The following is a 21,630-nucleotide window of genomic DNA, read 5'->3' on the forward strand; positions in this document are numbered from 1 at the left end:
TTATATATATATTATTATCACTGCTGTGTTTAACTCAGAAGGCATTGTGTAGGGTTAATAGCTCACGGGGACTCTGCTGAGACTTTCTTGACAAATAATCCGGCTCATATCTTGTATAAAGGTTTAAAATGAAGCTTTGGAGTACGGTCTGACTGCCGCCTTGTTTGGGCAAAATATTCATCTCTCTTGTCAAATGTGAATTTTAATGGTTAAATGGAATGTTTCCAGCACACGTGTGTGTTGTTTATATACTGCTGTAAGATCTCACTGAACTTTCATGAGTCTTATATACTCACCCTGACCCTTCCCCTAAAACTTTCCATCAAACCAACGTGTGTTTCACCTGCTGCCTATCCCTGAGCCAGAAACTCTTCTGTTTTATTTCATTTACTCGTATCCTTCCTACTCTGATCCCCCATCTCTGCTGTTTATTCCTGTATATTTCTATTATATTATTTGGCCGTTTCTTCACTACTGGATAAGGCCCTGATCCACTTACCTATCAGCTTTAAAGGACCAGTAACATCAAAAAATAAAATTGTTTTAAAGTAATAAAAATAAAATGCAGTGTTGCCCTGCACTAGTAAAACTGCTGTGTTTGCTTCATAAACACTACTATTGTTTATATAAATAAGCTGCTGTGTAGCAATACTCAGCAGCTTGTTTATATGAACTATAGTAGTGTTTCTGAAGCAACCACATCAGTTTTACCAGTGCAGGGTAACACTACATGGTATTTTCATTACTTTAAAACACTTTCAGTTTTTGGTGTTACTGTTCCTTTAAGGCTGCTGATAAAATTGCCCATGTCAATGGGCGTCCGAATAGTGTTGATGCGCAAAGGTTTTGACGCGAGCGACTTTTCCGATGCGCGTCCAGTTTTTTTTGACGCCGACAAATTTTCGCGGGAGTTATGCGAATTTTTTCACCGGCGGTGAAACGCTGCAATTCGCCGCGATTTCACACCTGCTGAATTTATTCGCCCATCACTAATCTCAGGCTATGAGCAAAGGGCACTCCTAAAATCCCCAAAGTCATGCGTAAAGTAAAAGTTGGATATTTATTAACACGTAGGTAAGTTGTACAGCCTAATGTGTCTTTACACTTAACCATGGGCTCATTGCTGATGTCTGAAGTCTATAAACCCCAAACTCAATCTGTAACCAGAGCACAATGGTCTCCTCTTTGCCATATACTGTATCAGTAGATTCTTAATACCATATTTACCATTACATATCGTTTGCACTAACCATTTTGGAAAGCCAGCACTGGGCAGAATAAATAGTGTAATCATTACCCAAAAGTGCGATTTTAAACTTGTGTTTTAGGCGAAAACGTAAATGACACTGAATTGACTCTCTGTCTGGTCTAAACCCCTTCGTTCTATGATAAGTTTGGCCGGTGATTGGGAATCCATGTCACAGTAATGGCACGGGGATGATTTTATGTCTCTCCCAGATGCACTTTCCTTCCTCATGTCAGGCTTCCCATTGCTTTATCCATTGATTTTATAATATATACAAATACTGTATCTTGAGCTGGAGAAACAAGCAAAGTCCTTCAGCCGGAGAATAAGCAAAGAACAGCAGTTCCTTCATACAGACTCTGTCTCTTTTTCATTTATTTGTTGACACCATTTCCATTATGTATAACAAGATGATGTCAGTACAACAAATCCTATAATCATTCTGGGGTTACCAAAACTCAGCCTTGCTCTTGTACCATCAACCGCATTAAAGGGAACATGAGATCACTCAGGTGGAACAGGTTTAATAGGAACATGTGACACACACATATAGAGTAGCGCAGCAGAGGAAGGCGAGGGAGGGAAGAGTAGTAGATATAGAGTAGAGACGTTAAACAGAAATCAGGGTTACTTACAGATTTTATTGTGTTTGTGCGGTATTTAAAGGGGCGGTTCACCATTAAATAAACTGTTAGTATGTTTTAGAATGACTAATTCAAAGCAACTTTTCAATTGGTCTATATTTTTTATAGTAAACAAGTTTGCTTCAGAAAGACTACTATAGTTTATATTAACAAGCTGCTGTCTAGTCATGGGGGCAGCCATTCAAGCACAGGATACACAGTAGATAACAGATAAGTACTACTATAGTTTATATAAACAAGCTGCTGTGTAGCCATGGGGGCAGCCATTCAAGCACAGGATACACAGTAGATAACAGATAAGTACTACTATAGTTTACAGTATATAAACAAGCTGTTGTGTAGCCATGGGGGCAGCCATTCAAGCACAGGATACACAGTAGATAACAGATAAGTACTACTATAGTTTATATAAACAAGCTGCTGTGTAGCCATGGGGGCAGCCATTCAAGTACAGGATGCACAGTAGATAACAGATAAGTACTACTATAGTTTATATAAACAAGCTGCTGTGTAGCCATGGGGGCAGTCATTCAAGCACAGGATACACAGTAGATAACGGATAAATACTACTATAGTTTATATAAACAAGCTGCTGTGTAGCCATGCGGGCAGCCATTCAAGCACAGAATACACAGTAGATAACAGATAAGTACTACTATAGTTTATATAAACAAGCTGCTGTGTAGCCATGAGGGCAGCCATTCAAGCACAGGATACACAGTAGATAACAGATAAGTACTACTATAGTTTATATAAACAAGCTGCTGTGTAGCCATGGGGCAGCCATTCAAGCACAGGATACACAGTAGATAACAGATAAGTACTACTATAGTTTATATAAATAAGCTGCTGTGTAGTTTAATACATGTCACTATATTTTCATTACTTTAAGATACTTTATTTTTGGTGTTACTGTTCTTTTAAGCTCTTGTATACTGTATAGCAGTCAGCCAGCAAATTTACCAGCACCATCTCTTCAAATTGCCTTTCATGATTGAATTTGCTGTTATAATGCGATGCAGGTAATAGAGAGTGTGCGACTCAGTATTGCACCTAAGGGTCAGGGGATTCCAGAAAATGAAAGATGACCTTGGATATCACACAACGCAGTATTTCCAAACACTGTTAGAATGATGGGCTTGAGGAATGTCCTGTTTAAGATTTAGTTATAACGTCTACTAATGGCTTCTATTGCCTTGTAAGCAAAACCATTGCCATCCCACAGCAGTTTCACGTGAATTTATGCTTGGCTTCACTTTATTTAACTAAGATTTATATACAGCAAGTAGCAATTTATTCTCATATGTCTCAGAAGTGAAACGTCACTTAATCGCCAGAACTGCTGTGTGAAATCCAATTTATAATCCAGGTTTGGTTTTAAAATATCCAGGCAAATTGCCATTCACACGTAGAGGGTTATTTATCGAAGTCAAATTTATCAAATTTATCTCAATATTTTCTGCTACAAACTCAGATCAAATCCGCTCGGGTTTTTAGGTTGATTAGATTTTCCGGAAAATTTGCTTTGTGGGAAAAAATTAGATTTTCATGACTTTTTCGGATTTTTCACCCGAAAACTTAAATTTTTGCCTGAAAACTTCGGGGTATTGCACAAAACCCAGCGCACATCACAAAATAATGGTGACTTCTCCCATTGACTTATATGCAACCTCGACAGGTCTGAGATGCCGGACTTTTCCATCCTTGGGGTTTAATAAATTTTCAAAAAGTCATGATTTTTTAAAAGTCAGATTTTAGATTTCTGCATTAGTAAATAACCCCCGTAGGGTCCTGCAGTTTATTGCCTATAGATTAGCCATAAAAGTACAAGCTATATCCAGTAGTGTTCGTTGAGGGGGGCGGGCCCTGGTGCGTGACGCACAGCCGGGCCCCGCCCCCTCCGTACCGCCGCATTAGCCCGCATTTCTCAGTGGCGCACGGACTGCCGAGGGGCCCCGAGGGGGTGCGGGCCCTGGCCTGCTCGCACTCCCTGCTCCCCCGGTAGTTCCGCCACTGGCTATATCACTATATGTATTCTGTAGAATTCTTTGCCATACATGAGTAAACAGCTCTAGAAGCTCTCTGTTTGTTTAGGATAGCAGCTGCCATATTAGCTTGGTGTGACATCACTTCCTGCCTGAGTCTCTCCCTGCTCACTCATAGCTCTGGGCTCAGATTACAACAGAGAAGGGAGGGGGAGAGAAGCAAACTGAGCATGCTCAAGCCCTGCCCTGGAAGTTTAAGCTGAAAACAGGAAGTCTGATACAGAAGCCCATGAGTACACAATAGAAGAAATGTGGTGTTTCTTTTGACAGAGGACTCAGAGCAGCATTACTTTGAGGGTTTACTGGTATATTTATATAGACCTTTTTGATAAAGCTTACTTACTTTTAGCCTTTCCTTCTCCTTTAACGCTCGTTCAGCACCAGTAAATCTCAATCCAATTGCCTTTTGAAAAAGCGAATTGTGAAACGTACGTCAGGGCAACTGACGGTCTCCTTGATTTTAGCTTAAAAATCACCGGATGGTGGGGTGGGATTGAGACTACTGAAACTTTCAATTTTATTATTCATTTTCTCAGACTCTTTTACTTATCTATTTTCTATTCCAAGGACTGTGGGGTTTGCGGTTTTGTAGGTTAAGTTAGCCTTTTCTACATCTACATCTTTGTGGTGCTCCTAGGGACTTAGGAAAAACGATTGGCTAGAATCTTGGGAGCAACTCCACCCTCTATACAATTTTCGCCTTTCCTTAACTTTTAATTAAAAGGTTGATAACTAAGGGTTCATGATTGTGATCATATTAATTAACTTTTTTAGATTTCAGTTAATTTATGCACAAGTCACTTTGAAATGGTGTACCTTAGATCAAATGAATTGGTGAATCAATTAATTGCACACGGCACTTTATAAATTAGAACACACCCGATTAATTTAAAAATCAAAGCACAATTGATTGCACAGGTCACTTTATACTGTGCACTTTAATGCATTGTAGCAATAACCTATACATTAGTTAAGTTGGTTGATAAAACATTAAGAGCGAATATAATTAATTTATGAATCAATTGGAGTTTTACATAGTATTGGCACTTTAAGGGCTCATACTCACGAGCGTTTTTACCTGCGCTCCCCTGCGTTCCGGTTTTCTGCGTTCAGCCGCAGGGGAGCGCAGGAATAGACGCATTTCATTATTTCAAATGGGGCTGTACTCACACAGGCGCATGTAGGCGCCGAACGCAGGAAAAATGCAGCATGTTGCGTCTCAACCTGCGTTCGGCGCCTACATGCGCCTGTGTGAGTACAGCCCCATTTGAAATAATGAAATGCGTCTATTCCTGCGCTCCCCTGCGGCTGAACGCAGAAAAACGGAACGCAGGGGAGCGCAGGTAAAAACGCTCGTGAGTAAGAGCCCTTAAAGACTTGAAACAAAGTATCAAGTCGGGTAATTTAGGCAGGTAAGGTTATCCCTTTCAAACTATACAACGGATAGAAACTGAGTAACCATTATCATTGTTACAAATATTAGGGGAAGTGTTTCGAAATATAGGAGGCCTAGTGAATCGATACAGTCACAACACAAGGTTCTTTCCTTTTTCCTTTATAATTGATTAACACTCCTTGGGTGGCTGTAGAGTCTGAGTATTTATTTTTTTTATTTTAAGAGTTAATCTTTTTTCTTTCAAATAACAGCAGTAAATCTCAACATCTCTCTTAACAGATGACAGGTCTACGGTGCTATTGACGGATGCCGATTTTGGAGAGTCGTCCAAACAGAAGTCTTTAACGGTTACCCACACGGTGCATTACCAGTCGGTGTCACAGGCTACCGGGCCTCTGGTCGATGTTTCTGATGCCCGGCCAGGAACAAGTAAGTAGCCTGTTTTATTATTATCATTATTATACACAGAAGCCACTAATAACCTTTGAAATATACCCTAATAAATAATGCGTAGTGATGTTATAACCTGTGCTTACTCACATGTAAAACTTGTACAGGTATGGGATACGTTATCTGGAAACCCGTTATCCAGAATGCTCCGAAAGGCTGTCTCCCATAGACTCAATTTTATCGAAATCATCCAGATTATTAAAAATTATTCCCTTTTTCTCTGTAGTAATAAAACAGTTCCTTGTAATAATTGATCTCAACTAAGATATAATTAATCCTTATTGGAAGCAAAAAAAGTTTACATGATTTTCTAGTAGATTTAAGGTATGAAGATCCAAATTATGGAAAGATCCCTTATCAGGAAAACCCCAGGTCCTGAGCATTCTGGATAGTATATTATAAGAGATAATGCACCCCTGCTTTCAAATACAAATTCACTGCAGAGTTCCTGGGCTTTTATAATAGCTCTCTAACGTGTTGTGCCTTTATATGGTCACTAGTGATGGGTGAATTTATTCGCCAGGCGCGAATTCGCGGCGAATTTGCGCGAGTCGCGCAGAGCGAATAAATTCGCGAAACGCCCGCGAAAATTCGCGGTAAAAATTCGCCGGCGTCGAAAAATGTTTTTTTCGAAAAACGGATGTCGGCGTCAAAAATGGGCGCCGGCGTCGAAAAAACGGGCGCCGGCGTCACAAACGAGACGCCGGCGCCGTTTTGCGAATTTTTCGCCGTTTTGCGAATTTTTCGCCGTTTCGCAAATTTTTCGCCGTTTCGCGAATTTCGCGGCGAAGCGAAACGGCGCAAATTCGCCCATCACTAATGGTCACTAAACACTTGGGTACATTCTAAAATCCTTATAATATAGAAATAGTATAATATAAAGAGCCAGCAATATGCTGTTAGTTATATCCTTATAATACACAAAAGCCATGAATATCTTGTAAATGATATCCTTATAAACGGTGAGTAGTGATGTCATCAGTTATAAACGGTGAGTAGTGATGTAATTTCTGTCAAATGACTCACTAAAATTTGTGTATTATAATTAATAAAGTACCCCCAATTGGAAAATATGAGGATATTATAAGTTACCTCGGAGTTCCATGACCTGTATAAAAACACTCGGCCTTCGGCCTCGTGTTTATATATGGTCATGAAACTCCTCGGTAACTTATAATATCCTTATATTTTACAAGAGGGGGTACTTTATTCACTATATAATACACAAAAGCCATGAATATCCTGTAAATTATATCCTTATAAACGGTGAGTTCTGATGTCATCAGTTATAAACGGTGAGTTCTGATGTCATTTCTGTCACGTGACTCCCTGAAACTTGTGTATTATAATAAATAAAGTACCCCCAGTTGCAAAATATGAGGATATTCTAAGTTACCTTGGAGTTACATGACCTGTATAAAAACACTCGGCCTTCGGCCTCGTGTTTTTATATGGTCATGAAACTCCTCGGTAACTTATAATATCCTTATATTTTACAAGAGGGGGTAATTTATTCACTATATAAACTATTTTTAGTGGTATCATCAGTTATAATCGGAGCTTCATGATATCTTTTCTTTCACATGACTCAATGAAACATATGTATTATAATAAATAATTTAACCCCTATTGTAAAAAAATGCTTTCATATGGGCATGGAACTCCTTGGTGACTTATAATATACTTATATTTTACAATAACCTATACACTATTCACTATATAATTTACAGTATGGGGTACATTATCCCTTATAATACACGAGTGATACTCAGAGTTCCCTGTATAACTCAGCCTGCAGCCTTGTGCCTTTATATGGTCACAGAACAACCCCTCAGTGACCTCTAATATCCTTATCATTTACAGTAGGAGGTACATTATCCCTTATAATACACGAGTGATGCTCAGAGTTCCCTGTATAACTCAGCCTGCAGCCTTGTGCCTTTATATGGTCACAGAACAACCCCTCAGTGACTTCTAATATCCTTATCATTTACAGTAGGGGGTACATTATCCCTTATAATACATGAGTGATACTCAGAGTTCCCTGTATAACTCAGCCTGCAGCCTTGTGCCTTTATATAGTCACAGAACAACCCCTCAGTGACTTCTAATATCCTTATCATTTACAGTAGGGGGTACATTATCCCTTATAATACATGAGTGATACTCAGAGTTCCCTGTATAACTCAGCCTGCAGCCTTGTGCCTTTATATGGTCACAGAACAACCCCTCAGTGACTTCTAATATCCTTATCATTTACAGTTGGGGGTACATTATCCCTTATAATACATGAGTGATACTCAGAGTTCCCTGTATAACTCAGCCTGCAGCCTTGTGCCTTTATATGGTCACAGAACAACCCCCTCAGTGACTTCTAATATCCTTATCATTTACAGTAGGGGTACATTATCCCTTATAATACACAAGTGATACTCAGAGTTCCCTGTATAACTCAGCCTGCAGCCTTGTGCCTTTTATATGGTCACAGAACAACCCCTCAGTGACTTCTAATATCCTTATCATTTACAGTAGGGGGTACATTATCCCTTATAATACATGAGTGATACTCAGAGTTCCCTGTATAACTCAGTCTGCAGCCTTGTGCCTTTATATGGTCACAGAACAACCCCTCAGTGACTTCTAATATCCTTATCATTTACAGTAGGGGGTACATTATCCCTTATAATACATGAGTGATACTCAGAGTTCCCTGTATAACTCAGCCTGCAGCCTTGTGCCTTTATATGGTGACAGATAGTGACAAGATCTTATACAATTCTGCTTTATAACGACAAGGTGGTCCTTCCACCCCAGATTTAGTGACTGTTTTCTCTATATTTAGACTCTTATGAATTACTCTGTTACCTGTTTGTATGTAAAGTGCCTGTATGTTGGGTCAGTCCTGTTGCAATCTATATGGGGGTGGGGGCGATATTTTGAGACCTCTTCTCATTGCCTAGTCAGTGGCTGTTCAGATTGATAGCTGCACTCACATCACACACCATATTTATTATTTATATTTCCCTAAATACTGATCCTGTAGCTTTTAATTTTCATTTAAAATGAAAAAAAATAACCATGTTTCTGTGAAATTCCCTTTTTCTCTGATTCTCAAAGGAGAAAGAAGTATTTTGTAATTGTAATTTGCTAATCTAATGCCTAGTGAGCGATTTGCATCCCTTTAATCAGCTGCAAATGCTTTTAATAATGAATTGGTTTATTTGGAGAAGCTTTTAGGGGTATGATTAATTGATTATAGCGCTGAAAAGAAATCCTGCAGCATCAGAATATTGCCTTTCTTCATGAGACCACCCCCATGACTCAAATCTAAACAGATAAACTTGTATCACATTGTTGTAATGTTTTATTGGGCTTTAAAATCCAGCCGTAATCTGTAATCTCTGTCAAGAGAATAAAGTATCAAGCGAAGTACCTTTGCTCTTTGTGCTGCAATGTGGGGGGTTTTGTAAAGAGGGGGTTCATCTGTAAGTTATCTTTTAGTATGTTATAGAATGGATTTCAATTGGCCTTCATTTTTTATTTTGTATAGTTTTTTAATTATTTGTCTTCTTCCATCTTTCAAATAGGGGTCGCTGACCCCATCTAAAAAATAAACGCTCTGTAAGGCTACACATGTATTGTTATTGCTACTTTTTATTACTCATCTTTCTATTCAGGCCTCTCCTATTCATATTCCAGTCTCTTATTCAAATCAATGCATGGTTGCTAGGGTAATTTGAACCCTAGCAACCAGAGCCTCTAAATAAAAAGCTAAATAATTAAAAAAAAACACATTAATAAAAAAATAAAACCAATTGCAAGTTGTCTCAGAATATTACTCTCTACATCATACTAACTGTTCATTCAAAAGGTGAACAACCCCTTTAAAGGGGTTGTTCCCTTTAAAGGAATTGTTCAGTGTAAAAATAAAAACTAGGTAAATAGATAGGCTGTGCAAAATAAAAAATGTTTCTAATATAGTTAGTTAGCCAAAAATGTAATGTATAAAGGCTGGAGTGACTGGATGTGTAACATAATAGCCAGAACACTACTTCCTGCTTTTCAACTTTCTTGGTTTACACTGACTGGTTACCCTAACCAATCAGTGACTTGAAGGGGGGGTCACATGGGTCATAACTGTTGCTTTTGAATCTGAGCTGAATGCTGAGGATCAATTGCAAACTCACTGAACAGTTATGTCCCATGTGGCCCCCCTTATAGTCACTGACTAACTCAGAGTTAGAGAGCTGAAAAGCAGGAAGTAGAGTTCTGGCTATTATGTTACACATCCAGTCACTCCAGCCTTTATACATTGCATTTGTGGATAATTAACTGTATTAGAAACATTTTTTTATTTTGCACAGCCTATTTACCCAGTTTTTATTTTTACACTGAACTGTTCCTTTAGGTTAACTTTTAGTATGTTAAATAATAGCTTCATTATATATTATTTATAGTTTTTTAATTGTTTGCCTTTTTCTTCGGACTCTTTCCAGCTTTCAAATGGGGGTCACTCATTTTTCTTTCAGGCCTCTCTTATTCGTATTCCAGTCTCCTATTCAATGCATGGTTGCTAGGATATTTTCGACCCTAGCAACCAGACTGTTGAAACTGCAAACTGGAGAGCTGCTGAATAAAAAGCCAAATAAATCAAAAACCACAATTAATAAAAAATGAAAACCAATTGCAAATTGTCTCAGAATATCACTCTCTCCATCATACTAAAAGCTCATTTAAAGGGGAACAATTCCTTTAAAATGTCACTGATAAGTGAAATGAGAATAGTTGAGATGGAAGTAATATTGCAGTGGCTGTAGCAGCTCGGCTGTAAGTAGAAGGTGCTCAGTTCAGCATTAGATATGACACTGCTGAAAGGATGAAGAATAGGATTATATTTGTATTTCAGAGAGATGAAAGATGCTGAAAGTCTAGTCGTCCTAAAATTACAATTTCTCAGGGAACTGACAAACCTGACAGAATTCTTTTAAAATCAGAACGATATAGGAAAAAAAGAGGAGGTTGAAAATTCAAGTGAGGATAAAACGCCTTTATTTTTATGGATCTCTCAAAAGAGACACATACATGTGACATGTGTAGAACTTCATTACCATACCTCCTGTTTTTGTCCCGATTTTGACAGCTCAGCTCTGATTGTTACTGAAACGTCTCGACTTTCTTTTTGATCTCCTGCATTGCACAGACAGAAAAAGATACAAAGTTTCTAACTTAATTGGCTTTTGGCAGAGAGCCCAGAATAGATACTTTGATCCTTTTGTAACAATTTAAGATAAGCAAAGAAACAATTGTTACAATTTAAGATAAGCAGGTCTCTCTGGGAAATTGTGACTTGCAGCTTAAAGGGCGACTCACTTTCATTAGCAAAACTGTAATAAAACATAAAAAAACACAGAAATGTGTTCAAATTAGGGGGCGTGGCCACAAAAATGGGTGTGGTCAAAACTTTTTCTTTTTTGTCCCTCTTTCTGTTTCCAAAATGTTGGGAGGTATAGTGATAGTATAGTGATATATATAGAGTTGTATATATATATATATATATTTATTTATATATATATATATATATATATATATATATATATATATATATATATATCATGCACACATAGCACACATAGTCTCTTTGCATCCCGGCAGAATCTGTCATTTCTTGCGCATCAGCAAGTGGCCGTAAATAGCAATTTTCTGTTGATGTTTTCCCAAAATGAGTTGGCAAGCAGTTTTCCCAACATCCAGTGTATGTTCATATAAGCGTCACAATTCAGTAAGAGAAAGCACCTAAGGCTAATGCCATGTTGATCTTTTAGGTCCTCTTAAAGGGATCTCTCATGTGCTGAATATGGATAAACATTTATTTTTAATATTAAGGGTTGCTCTAATGAAATATATTTTATTATAAACAGAGTCGGACTGGGGTCACTGGGGCTGCAATCTGAAGGGCCCCCACTTGCGAACTCAGGGGCCCTCCTCCTGGAGTCTGTCTCCCCCTCCCCCACCCATGCGGTGACCCACTCCTTATACCTCCTTCATGCTCCATAACCACTGCATGGGTGCCTATAAATGGGTGGGGGAGCTTCAGCAGCCTGCACAGGGATTGGGTCTGACCCTGATTATTAATATAATCTGAGTTTAGCATTTGTGTATATTTATTTAATGCATGTTTATTATATATGATTGTCTCCATGACAAAGTCTCCAGGCTGAAGGCACCTGAATAGTTCAAATGACTCTTATCATTTGGCTCTCTATTAGTGATGGGCGAATAAATTCGCCAGGCGCTAATTTGTGGTGGATTTCCGCATTTCAATGCCGACAAATAAATCTGTGAAACTGCGGAGAAAAATCCACTGTGTCAAAAAAATTTGGGCGCGCGTCTGAATAGTGTAAAGTAATTTAAGTATTCGGACGCCCGTTGACTTTAATGCATTTGGACAAAATAGGTGTGCGTATAAATATTGTTGCACGCGCTGAAATGGAAATAATTTTGGAGCCCAATGACTTAAATGCGTTTCGCAAAATTTTCGCCACTTCATTTTTCGGCGAAGTGAAATGGGACAAATTCGCTCATCACTACTCTCTATGACTGTACTTAATGCAGATTTAAATCTGTAAGTGCCTGTAGGAAAGATAGTCAAATGAATTCTTACTGGCAGTCAGCACTTACAGGATTCAGGCAGTTTTCCAGCTGAAGGGAGGCTGCTATCAGTGAAAAATGACTTCCATAGTCTGCTTTGAAGTGTTCACCTACATTCCAGAGAGAGATTGTTTGTTGACCTTTTAATTAATTGGCATAGATAGTGATATTCTGAGACCATTTGTAATTGGTTTTCATTTTTTATTTGTGTTATTTGAGTTAGGGCAGGACTCCAGGGACGATTCCGGCGTGATCCGACGCGCTGCGCAAAAACGCAGGCGTCACTTCGGATGCAATGGTAATAAGGTAAGTAATTCTATTGTTGGATCGCGTCGCATCAACAATGTGACGCGATCCAACAATAGAATTACTTACCTTATTTCCGTCACATCCAACGTGACGCCTGCGTTTTTGTGCAGTGCGTCGGATCGCGCAGGAATCGTCCCTGGAGTCCTGCCTTAATTTAGCTTTTAACTCAGCAGCTTTCTAATTTCAGCCATCTGGTTGCTAGGGTTCTAATTTCCATAGCAATCATGCATCAATTTGAATAAAGAAAACTGCAATATGAATAGAAGAGGCCTGAATTGAAAGATGAGTAAGAAAAAGTAGCAATAACAATAAATGTGTAGCCTTACAGAGCATTTGTTTTTACGATGGGGTCAGTGACCCCCTTTTGAAATCTGGAAAAAGTCAGAAGAATAAGAAGAAGAATTGAAAAGTTGCTTAGAATGAGCCATTCTATAACATACTTAAAGTTAACTTAAAGGAATTGTTTAGTGTAAAAATAAAAAGTGGGTAAAGATAGGTTGTGCAAAATAAAAAATGTTTCTAATATAGTTAGTTCCGCAAAAATATGTATATATGTATGTATAAAGGCTGGAGTGACTGGATGTGTAACATAATAGCCAGAACACTACTTCCTGCTTTTCAGCTCTCTAACTCTGAGTTAGTCAGTGACTATAAGGGGGGCCACATGGGACATAACTGTTCAGTGACTTTGCAATTGATCTTCAGAATTCAGCTCAGATTCAAAAGCAGCAAGTCACTGATTGGTTACTGCCTGGTAACCAATCAGTGGAAACCAAGAGAGCTGAAAAGTTGTGTTCCAAATTTCAGCAATTTGGTTGCTAGGGTAATTTGGACCATGTATGTGAAACAGAACAGAATTAGTCCATGACTTTAAGGGGGGCCACATGGGACATAATTGTTCAGTGACTTTGCAATTGATCCTCAGCATTCAGCTCAGATTCAAAAGCAACAGTTATGACCCATGTGCCCCTCCCTCAAGTCACTGATTGGTTACTGCCTGGTAACCAATCAGTGGAAACCAAGAGAGCTGAAAAGCAGGAAGTAAACTGGCTATTATGTTACACATCCAGTCACTCCAGCCTTTATACATTACATTTTTGGCTAACTAACTATATTAGATACATTATTTATTTTGCACAGCCTATTTATTTACCTAGTTTTTATTTTTATACTAAACAATTTCCCTTACCCATCCCTTATGGAGGAACCAATATGTAATACGCAATGATACAATATATACACAATTGTGCTAATAAATTAATAAACCCTTTTAACAGAGGATTTGATTCTAAGATTCATGAAATTCAGTTTATTTCAATGCAAAAATGGCAGTTGTTAAAGAGTTTGGTAGAAATGAGCAAAAACGGTCTGCCCCGCTGTACCGAGCTTCTCAAAGAAAAAGATACCAAAGAACAATTAAGGGAATGCAACATGCAGAAATAAAAGCAATTAATAAACCCAATGCCTTTAAACACTGCTATGAGGTTATTGCAGTAACTTAGATAAGAGCATCACAGCTGAGACATGTCATATATAAAGCAGTTGTGCATAGACTTCTTTCTAAGTTAATATATATATATATATATATACACTATAAGAACAGAGTTGAAATAATAGCACATTAGCTTTTATAGAATTAGTCTGTTATGAAAATTACAAGCTTTCAAACCCCAGAGAGTATTTGATGAGCAGCAATAAGAATTTGAATTGCAGCTTTAGGCTGCTCCAGACACCACCCCTCTCCAGTTCTCTCACAATTTTGGGCAATTGTTTGCAGAATAAGGATGGATTTTGCAGCTGCAATTGCTGCAGCTACCCGCAGTTCCTGAAATCATGAAATTCTTGAATTTTTTGGGAAAGTTAAATGTACTTTACACTTTTTGGTCATAGCGTGTTCTTAAATAAAGTGTAGCTATACCCTTATTTATCTGTTCTTTCCGTATTTAAGTCCAAATGATCCTTTTTACCGACTGATATCTGTTCAGACTCGGGGAGGCACATTTATCAAAGGTCGAATTTCAAATTTACGTGAGTTTTTTTAAACTCCTTTGAATTCAAATATACTCAAAATTCGATTGGGGGGGTTATTTAATAAAACAAATCGAATATCAAAAACTCACACAAAATTTATTGATTGGAAAACTCGAAATCTGATTAGAATCCAATCTGACTAAACTCTATTCAAGGTTTTTCTCTGAAAAAAACTTGAATATCTGGAAGGCTAGTAACATGTCCAAATTGGGCCCTGGACCTCTTCCATTGATTTATACATGAACTTGGCAGGTTTTAAGTGGCGAATAGTCGCATTAGAGTTTTTAAAGGGCCAGAGTATGATAAATCTCAAAATTTGAATTAGAATTAAAACTCGAATCAAGTTAGGATAATTCACAATTCGAATTTGAGAGTTTTGACCATGAAAAAAAAAATCAAAAATTCAAATTCAGATTCAGATTTTCAATTCGACTCTTAATAAATCTGCTCATAGGCATATTAAGTGGTCAGGCCAAATAGTCAGTTTGCTCAAGGGAAATGATGCCTGGAAGTCCCAGCTCAGCCAGTGACCTAATATGTGCCCCGAATTAGGTCATTGCTTGGCCAGGTTGACTTATTGACCAAACCTATCATTTTGGGAGGCAAGACACCTGTTTCAATTGGTCAGAAATCGTCCATTTTGGGAGGCAAGACACCTGTTTCAATTGGTCAGAAATCGTCCATTTTGGGAGGCATCTCTTCTTTCTACCAGATAGCTTGAGGCTTGCATCTTTATATTTGAGAGGTGATAGATATATAAAATATATTTGTTGGTTCTTCTTAATAGTTTTTGTCTTCTCAATTTATGTGATTTTTTTCCCCCCTATGAACAGATCCAACTACTAGAAAAAATGCAAAGGCCGGGCCTGCAGCCCGCAACAGATATGCCAGTCAGTGGACTCTGAATAGACCTCACCCTACTATACCTGCACACACCCTTACAACGGACTGGAGACTCCCAACTCCCAGGGCCGCTGGTTCCGTAGACAAGGAAAGCGACAGTTACAGTGTCAGCCCTTCACAAGATACAGGTATTTCCTATTGATATGATCACATTTGGGGAAATCCAGTTGAACATTGAAAATGAATTGAAAATGGACATCAACTTTAGACTTTCCAAGTAGTGGGCAGGGTTGACATCTACAGTATTTTCCCTGTTTATTGGTTTTGATCCTATACTAGTCTTTGTGATTGTCCTATAAGTTGCATGATAGGATACAAAGAGCCAATAGTTTAATATGTATGGCTTCAGGGATATGAGGCAGCTAGAGATGGGCGAATTAATTCGCCAGGCGCGAATTTGCGGCGAATTTGCGTGATTCGCCACCAGCAAATAAATTTGCAAAACGCCCACCAAAAAATTCGCTGTTTCGCGAATCTTTCGCCGTTTCGCGAATTTCACGCAAATTTTTCGGCGAAGCGAAACAGCGCAAATTCACCCATCACTAGAGGCAGCCATTCATTTGTTTTTGTTTTAGCCTTCAGTCTTGTCTCAGGAATGCATGTTTCAGGTCATTATATTATTCTTTAGGAACATACCCTTATCCATAGAGTGTTTACATCAACACATACTCTCTCTCTATTTATGAATGTATATCTTAAAGTAAATGTGCCTGCACTTGTCTCTAAGTGATCTGTTGGGATGCCAATGATAAAGGTCCCAATGGCGAAGATCCCAATGATAAAGGTCCCAATTATAAAGGTCTCAATGGCGAAGATCCCAATGAGAAAGGTCCCAATGATAAAAGTCCCAATGGCGAAGATCCCAATGATAAAGGTCCCAATGATAAAGGTCCCAATGATAAAAGTCCCAATAATAAAGGTCCCAATGATAAAGGTCCCAATGATAAAGATCCCAATGATAAAGATCCCAATGATAAAGGTCCCAATGATAAAGGTCCCAATGATAAAGGTGTCAATGATAAAGATCCCAATGATAAAGGTGTCAATGATAAAGATCCCAATGATAAAGGTGTCAATGATAAATAGGTGTCAATGATAAAGGTCCCAATGTGGACCAAAATGTTGTATGCATGTGGTATGTGAAATAATGAGTAGAGAAAATGCTGGTCCTTACCAAACACACACACACACACACACACACACACATACATAATGGGGCAGATTTATTAAGGGTCAAATTGAAAATTCGAATATTTGAATTTTTTTTTTATGGTCAAAACTCTCCAATTCAAATTGTGAATTATCCAAACTCAATTCAAGTTTGGTCCAGGGACCAATTAAGACATGTTCATAGCCTTCCTGACATTCAAGTTTTTTTTCGAATCGAGTTTAGCCAAATTCGATTCATGTTTTCGAGTCGGTAAAATTCATCCCAGTTTTAGATATTTATTGAGTAAATTTGAATTTAAAGGAGTTTAAAAAAACTCACATGAATTCGAAATTCGACCTTTGATAAATGTGCCTTAATTTGTATACAATGCAATTGATACATAATACAATGATGCCATTGCATTTTTCTGTTTGCAAGAGCCAAGTTTATGGGAACCACTAATAACCACTGAGGACCAATGTTCTTTGGCTAACGGACTGGATATTTGTCTTTATAATGGAATACTGGTTGGGGACATAAACACAGTTGATGCAAATGGTTCATGTGTATAAGAATTAGACTTCAAATAAAAGGAATGATCTATCTTCAGATATGTGAAGTTGATTAAAAAGAGGGGATCTGACTTCTGTCAGTATTTGAATTTTTATATAGGAGAAAAGAAAGAAAGTATCCCCGTCCTTTTGATCAGGAAAAACACACAAAAAAATAAAAAAAATAAAATAAAAAAAAAAACATTTTTTTGTTATCACTATATAATTCGAATTCAGTTAAACCATTTAATCTCGTGATTCTATATATATTGGTTCCCCCCTTGATAAGTGGTCCCACAAAGTGCTAGTGAAAACAGTTAACAAGAATACAATTAGGAATCTCCTTAATCTGGGCTGAAAGAAGCGCCCAGATCACTATAAAAAGTTTTAGTTTCTTAAAAGGAACCCCCCCCCAAGGTTTTATCTAAAATGGTATAAACCGTTGAGAAATAGCAAGCCGACGCGTGTTTCGCAAATTGCTTTTTCAAGGCAACGCTAACTGTTTTCACTATAACAGTTCTTTTTTTGTGTGTTTTTCCTGATCAAAAGGACGGGGATACTTTCTTTCTTTTCTCCTATATAATAATTAGACTGTCAGACATATTATAAAGAAATTACGTAAACTGATGATTAAGCAGTAAATCCCATGTAAAATAGTTTTTGCAAAATGTATTTGCTATAATGAATCATACAGATTTGTTTAACCACAAAATGACAACGAACCTCTGTTTATATAAGAGGAACAGTAAATACACTGATTAATTATTTGCAGACCAAGCCTTTCCAGTGAAATGCTCTTCCAATAGGTAGAAGCTTATGCATTGGTTAATAACATGGTTATAGCCCGAGGAAACTTCAACCAACATCACTTAGTAGCGATCTGTTATTTTATAGATGGAAGAATGTTCCAGGATGAATGTGCATGAAAATTTGCATGGAAGTTGAGATTATTCTAAGAGTAAATGATTAATTAAAAAAAAATCTTTCCATTGTCATTTTATGCGTTAAATCTAATGATTGCTAAGCACAGTGGAAAAAAAGCCACCAAAAAGACTAAGGGGGTTATTTATCAAAGTCCGAATTTATCTTAATATTTTCTGCTACAAACTCTAATCAAATTCGCTCAGGTTTTTTTGCACTTTTCCGATTTTTTCGGATTTTGCACCCAAAAACTACATTTTTGTCCAAAAACTTGGGGTATTGCACAAATTTCAGCAATTTGGTTGCTAGGGTAATTTGGACCATGGATGTGGAACAGAACAGAATTAGTCCGTGACTTTAAGGGGGGCCACATGGGACATAACTGTTCAGTGACTTTGGAATTGATCCTCAGCATTCAACTCAGATTCTAAAGCAACAGTTATGACCCATGTGCCCCTCCCTCAAGTCACTGATTGGTTACTGCCTGGTAACCAATCAGTGGAAACCAAGAGAGCTGAAATGCAGGAAGTGGTGTTCTGGCTATTATGTTACACATCCAGTCACTCCAGCCTTTATACATTACATTTTTGATACATTATTTATTTTGCACAGCCTATTTATTTACCCAGTTTTTATTTTTATACTAAACCCAGCGCACATCAAAAAATAATTGGGACTTCTCCCATTGACTTATATGCAACCTCGACAGGTCTGAGATGCCAGATTTTCAGATTGAGACTTTTCCATCCTCGGGGTTTAATAAAATCCGAAAAATTCGTGATTTTTTTAAAAGTCCGATTTTATTAAAAAAAAAATCACAAATTTTTCATGATTTTTGCATTCGGAGTTTAATAAATAACCCCCTAAGACCCATTCAATCAATTCTATTCAATCAGTTATGTAGAGGATTGTTCATCAGTAGATCTTCATGGTGTTTTCCCTTAAGATCAGACCAAATGAGGCTTCATCTTCAGGTCCGTAAAGTTTTATAACCCAGATTCCAGCAGGGCGCTTAATTTCTGCCCATTGACACATGGAGGGTTATTTATCAAAAGTCGAGTGTTAGAGTTTGTTTTTTGTTTTTCGAGTCTTGCAACCCAAAAACTTGAATTTAACATATTCAATTGGTTCAAGGGACCTCTGCCATGGACTTCTAAATGTCCTCGACAGGTTTTAGATGGTGTATTTTCAGATTCGAGCTATTTCCAGGGTCGGGGTATAATAGATCTCGAATATTCAAGTTATTTTTTAAAAAATTCTATTTTTTTTCAACCCGAAAATGTGAGCATTGACCAGGAAATAACAACTGGAGCCTTAATAAATCTTAATAAATTTGGGCTGCTTTTTTGCCAGATTTTCTCCATGGTCAAACCACAACATCACTATGATCCAAATTGCCCCTCGTCAACCACCACAACTGTCTATAGGAATACTGGGTCAGAAACATTTTGGGCCCTGGAATTTTTATCTACAAAAACACATAGTTATTGAATACTAGATAAATAAACGTGAAGCAGGTTTGGGATCCGTTATCTGTAAACCCGTTATCCAGAAAGCTATGAATTAAGTAAAGGTCACCTCCCATAGACTCCATTATAATCAAGTAATTCAAATTATTTTTAAATGATTTCCTTTTTCTCTGTAATAATAAAACAGTAGCTTGTATTTGATCCCAACTAAAATATAATTAATCCTTATTGGAGGCAAAACCAGCCTATTGGGTTTATTTAAAGGAAAACTATACCCCCAAAATGAACACTTAAGCAACAGATAGTTTATATCAAATTGAATGACATATTAATGAATCTTACCAAACTGGAATATATATTTACATAAATATTGCCCTTTTATATCTCTTGCCTTGAACCACCATTTTGTGACTCTATCTGTGCTGCCTCAGAGATCACCTGACCAGAAATACTACAACACTAACTGTAACAGGAAGAAGTGTTGAAGCAAAAGACACAACTCTGTCTGTTAATTGGCTCATGTGACCTTACATGTGGTTTGTATGTGTACACAGTGAATCTTACGATCTCAGGGGGCGGCCCTTATTTTTTAAAATGGCAAATTTCTATTTATGATTATCCAATGGCACATACTACTAAAAAAGTATATTATTATGATAATGGTTCATTTACATGAAGCAGGGTTTTACATATGAGCTGTTTTACTCAGTATCTTTTAATAGAGACCTACATTGTTTGGGGGGTATAGTTTTCCTTTAATGTTTACATGATTTTCTAATAGACTTAAAGTATAGAGAACCAAATTACAGGAAGATTTGATATCTGGAAAACCCCAGGTCCCGAGCATTCTGGATAACAGGTCCTATACATGTACTTAAAACCTTGTCAATATTGTGTTCTCTTAGCTCAGGCTTTTTTGTCATTGTCATATAATTATTTGTCTTTGTTTCTATACAGACAGAGCGCGGAGCAGCATGGTGTCCACCGAAAGTGCCTCCTCCACCTACGAAGAACTCGCCAGAGCTTATGAACACGCCAAGATGGAAGAGCAGCTGCGTCACGCCAAGTTCACCATCACAGAATGCTTCATCTCTGACACCTCCTCTGAGCAACTCACAGCAGGGACTAATGAGTACACAGACAGTCTGACTTCTAGCACACCGTCAGAGTCTGGAATCTGCAGATTCACCGCATCTCCACCAAAACCTCTAGACGGAGCAAAAGTACAAACAATGGCAGCTCCAAAGGCACACAGGCCAGGTGAGAATAAACTCTATAGGCTTTTAAAGGAACAGTTCAAAAATGTAATGTATAAAGGCTGGAGTGACTGGATGTGTAACATAATAGCCAGAACACTACTTCCTGCTTTTCAGCTCTCTAACTCTGAGTTAGTCAGTGACTATAAGGGGGGCCACATGGGACATAACTGTTCAGTGAGTTTGCAATTGATCCTCAGCCTTCAGCTCAGATTCAAAAGCAACAGTTGTGGCCCATGTGGCCCCCCTTATAGTCGTTAACTAACTCAGAGTTAGAGAGCTGAAAAGCAGGAAGTAGTGTTCTGGCCATTATGTTAGACATCCAGTCACTCCAGCCTTTATACATTACATTTTTGGCTAACTAACTATATTAGAACCATTTTTTATTTTGCACAGCCTATCTATTTACTCACTTTTTATTTTTACACTGAACAATTCCTTTAAGAATTCTGTTGTGTCTCTCTACTGCTACTTATTGTGTATGCGCCGTGAATTCCAAAAGGTTCCCGCATGATACAGTGGCGCATTAAGGCAGAACTAGGATTCACATTTCTGCACTGTATCTGCAGATATTCTCTGCAAGTGCTAACCTGCAGTAACAGAGTCTGCTC

General features: G+C 37.9%; 1 protein-coding gene across 3 annotated transcripts in view; it reads left to right on the plus strand.

Moving 5' to 3' along the window:
- Positions 1-21,630, plus strand: part of dscam.L (Down syndrome cell adhesion molecule L homeolog) — a 325,765-nt gene that overhangs the window by 276,248 nt on the left and 27,887 nt on the right. For all 3 annotated transcript variants that reach the window (XM_041581120.1, XM_041581121.1, NM_001096544.1), the window contains 3 exon segments: positions 5,611-5,760; positions 15,603-15,800; positions 20,721-21,023. In XM_041581120.1, the coding sequence (XP_041437054.1) occupies positions 5,611-5,760; positions 15,603-15,800; positions 20,721-21,023 (651 nt within the window).

This window comes from Xenopus laevis, chromosome 2L, assembly GCF_017654675.1.
Source record: "Xenopus laevis strain J_2021 chromosome 2L, Xenopus_laevis_v10.1, whole genome shotgun sequence".
NCBI lineage: Eukaryota > Metazoa > Chordata > Amphibia > Anura > Pipidae > Xenopus > Xenopus laevis.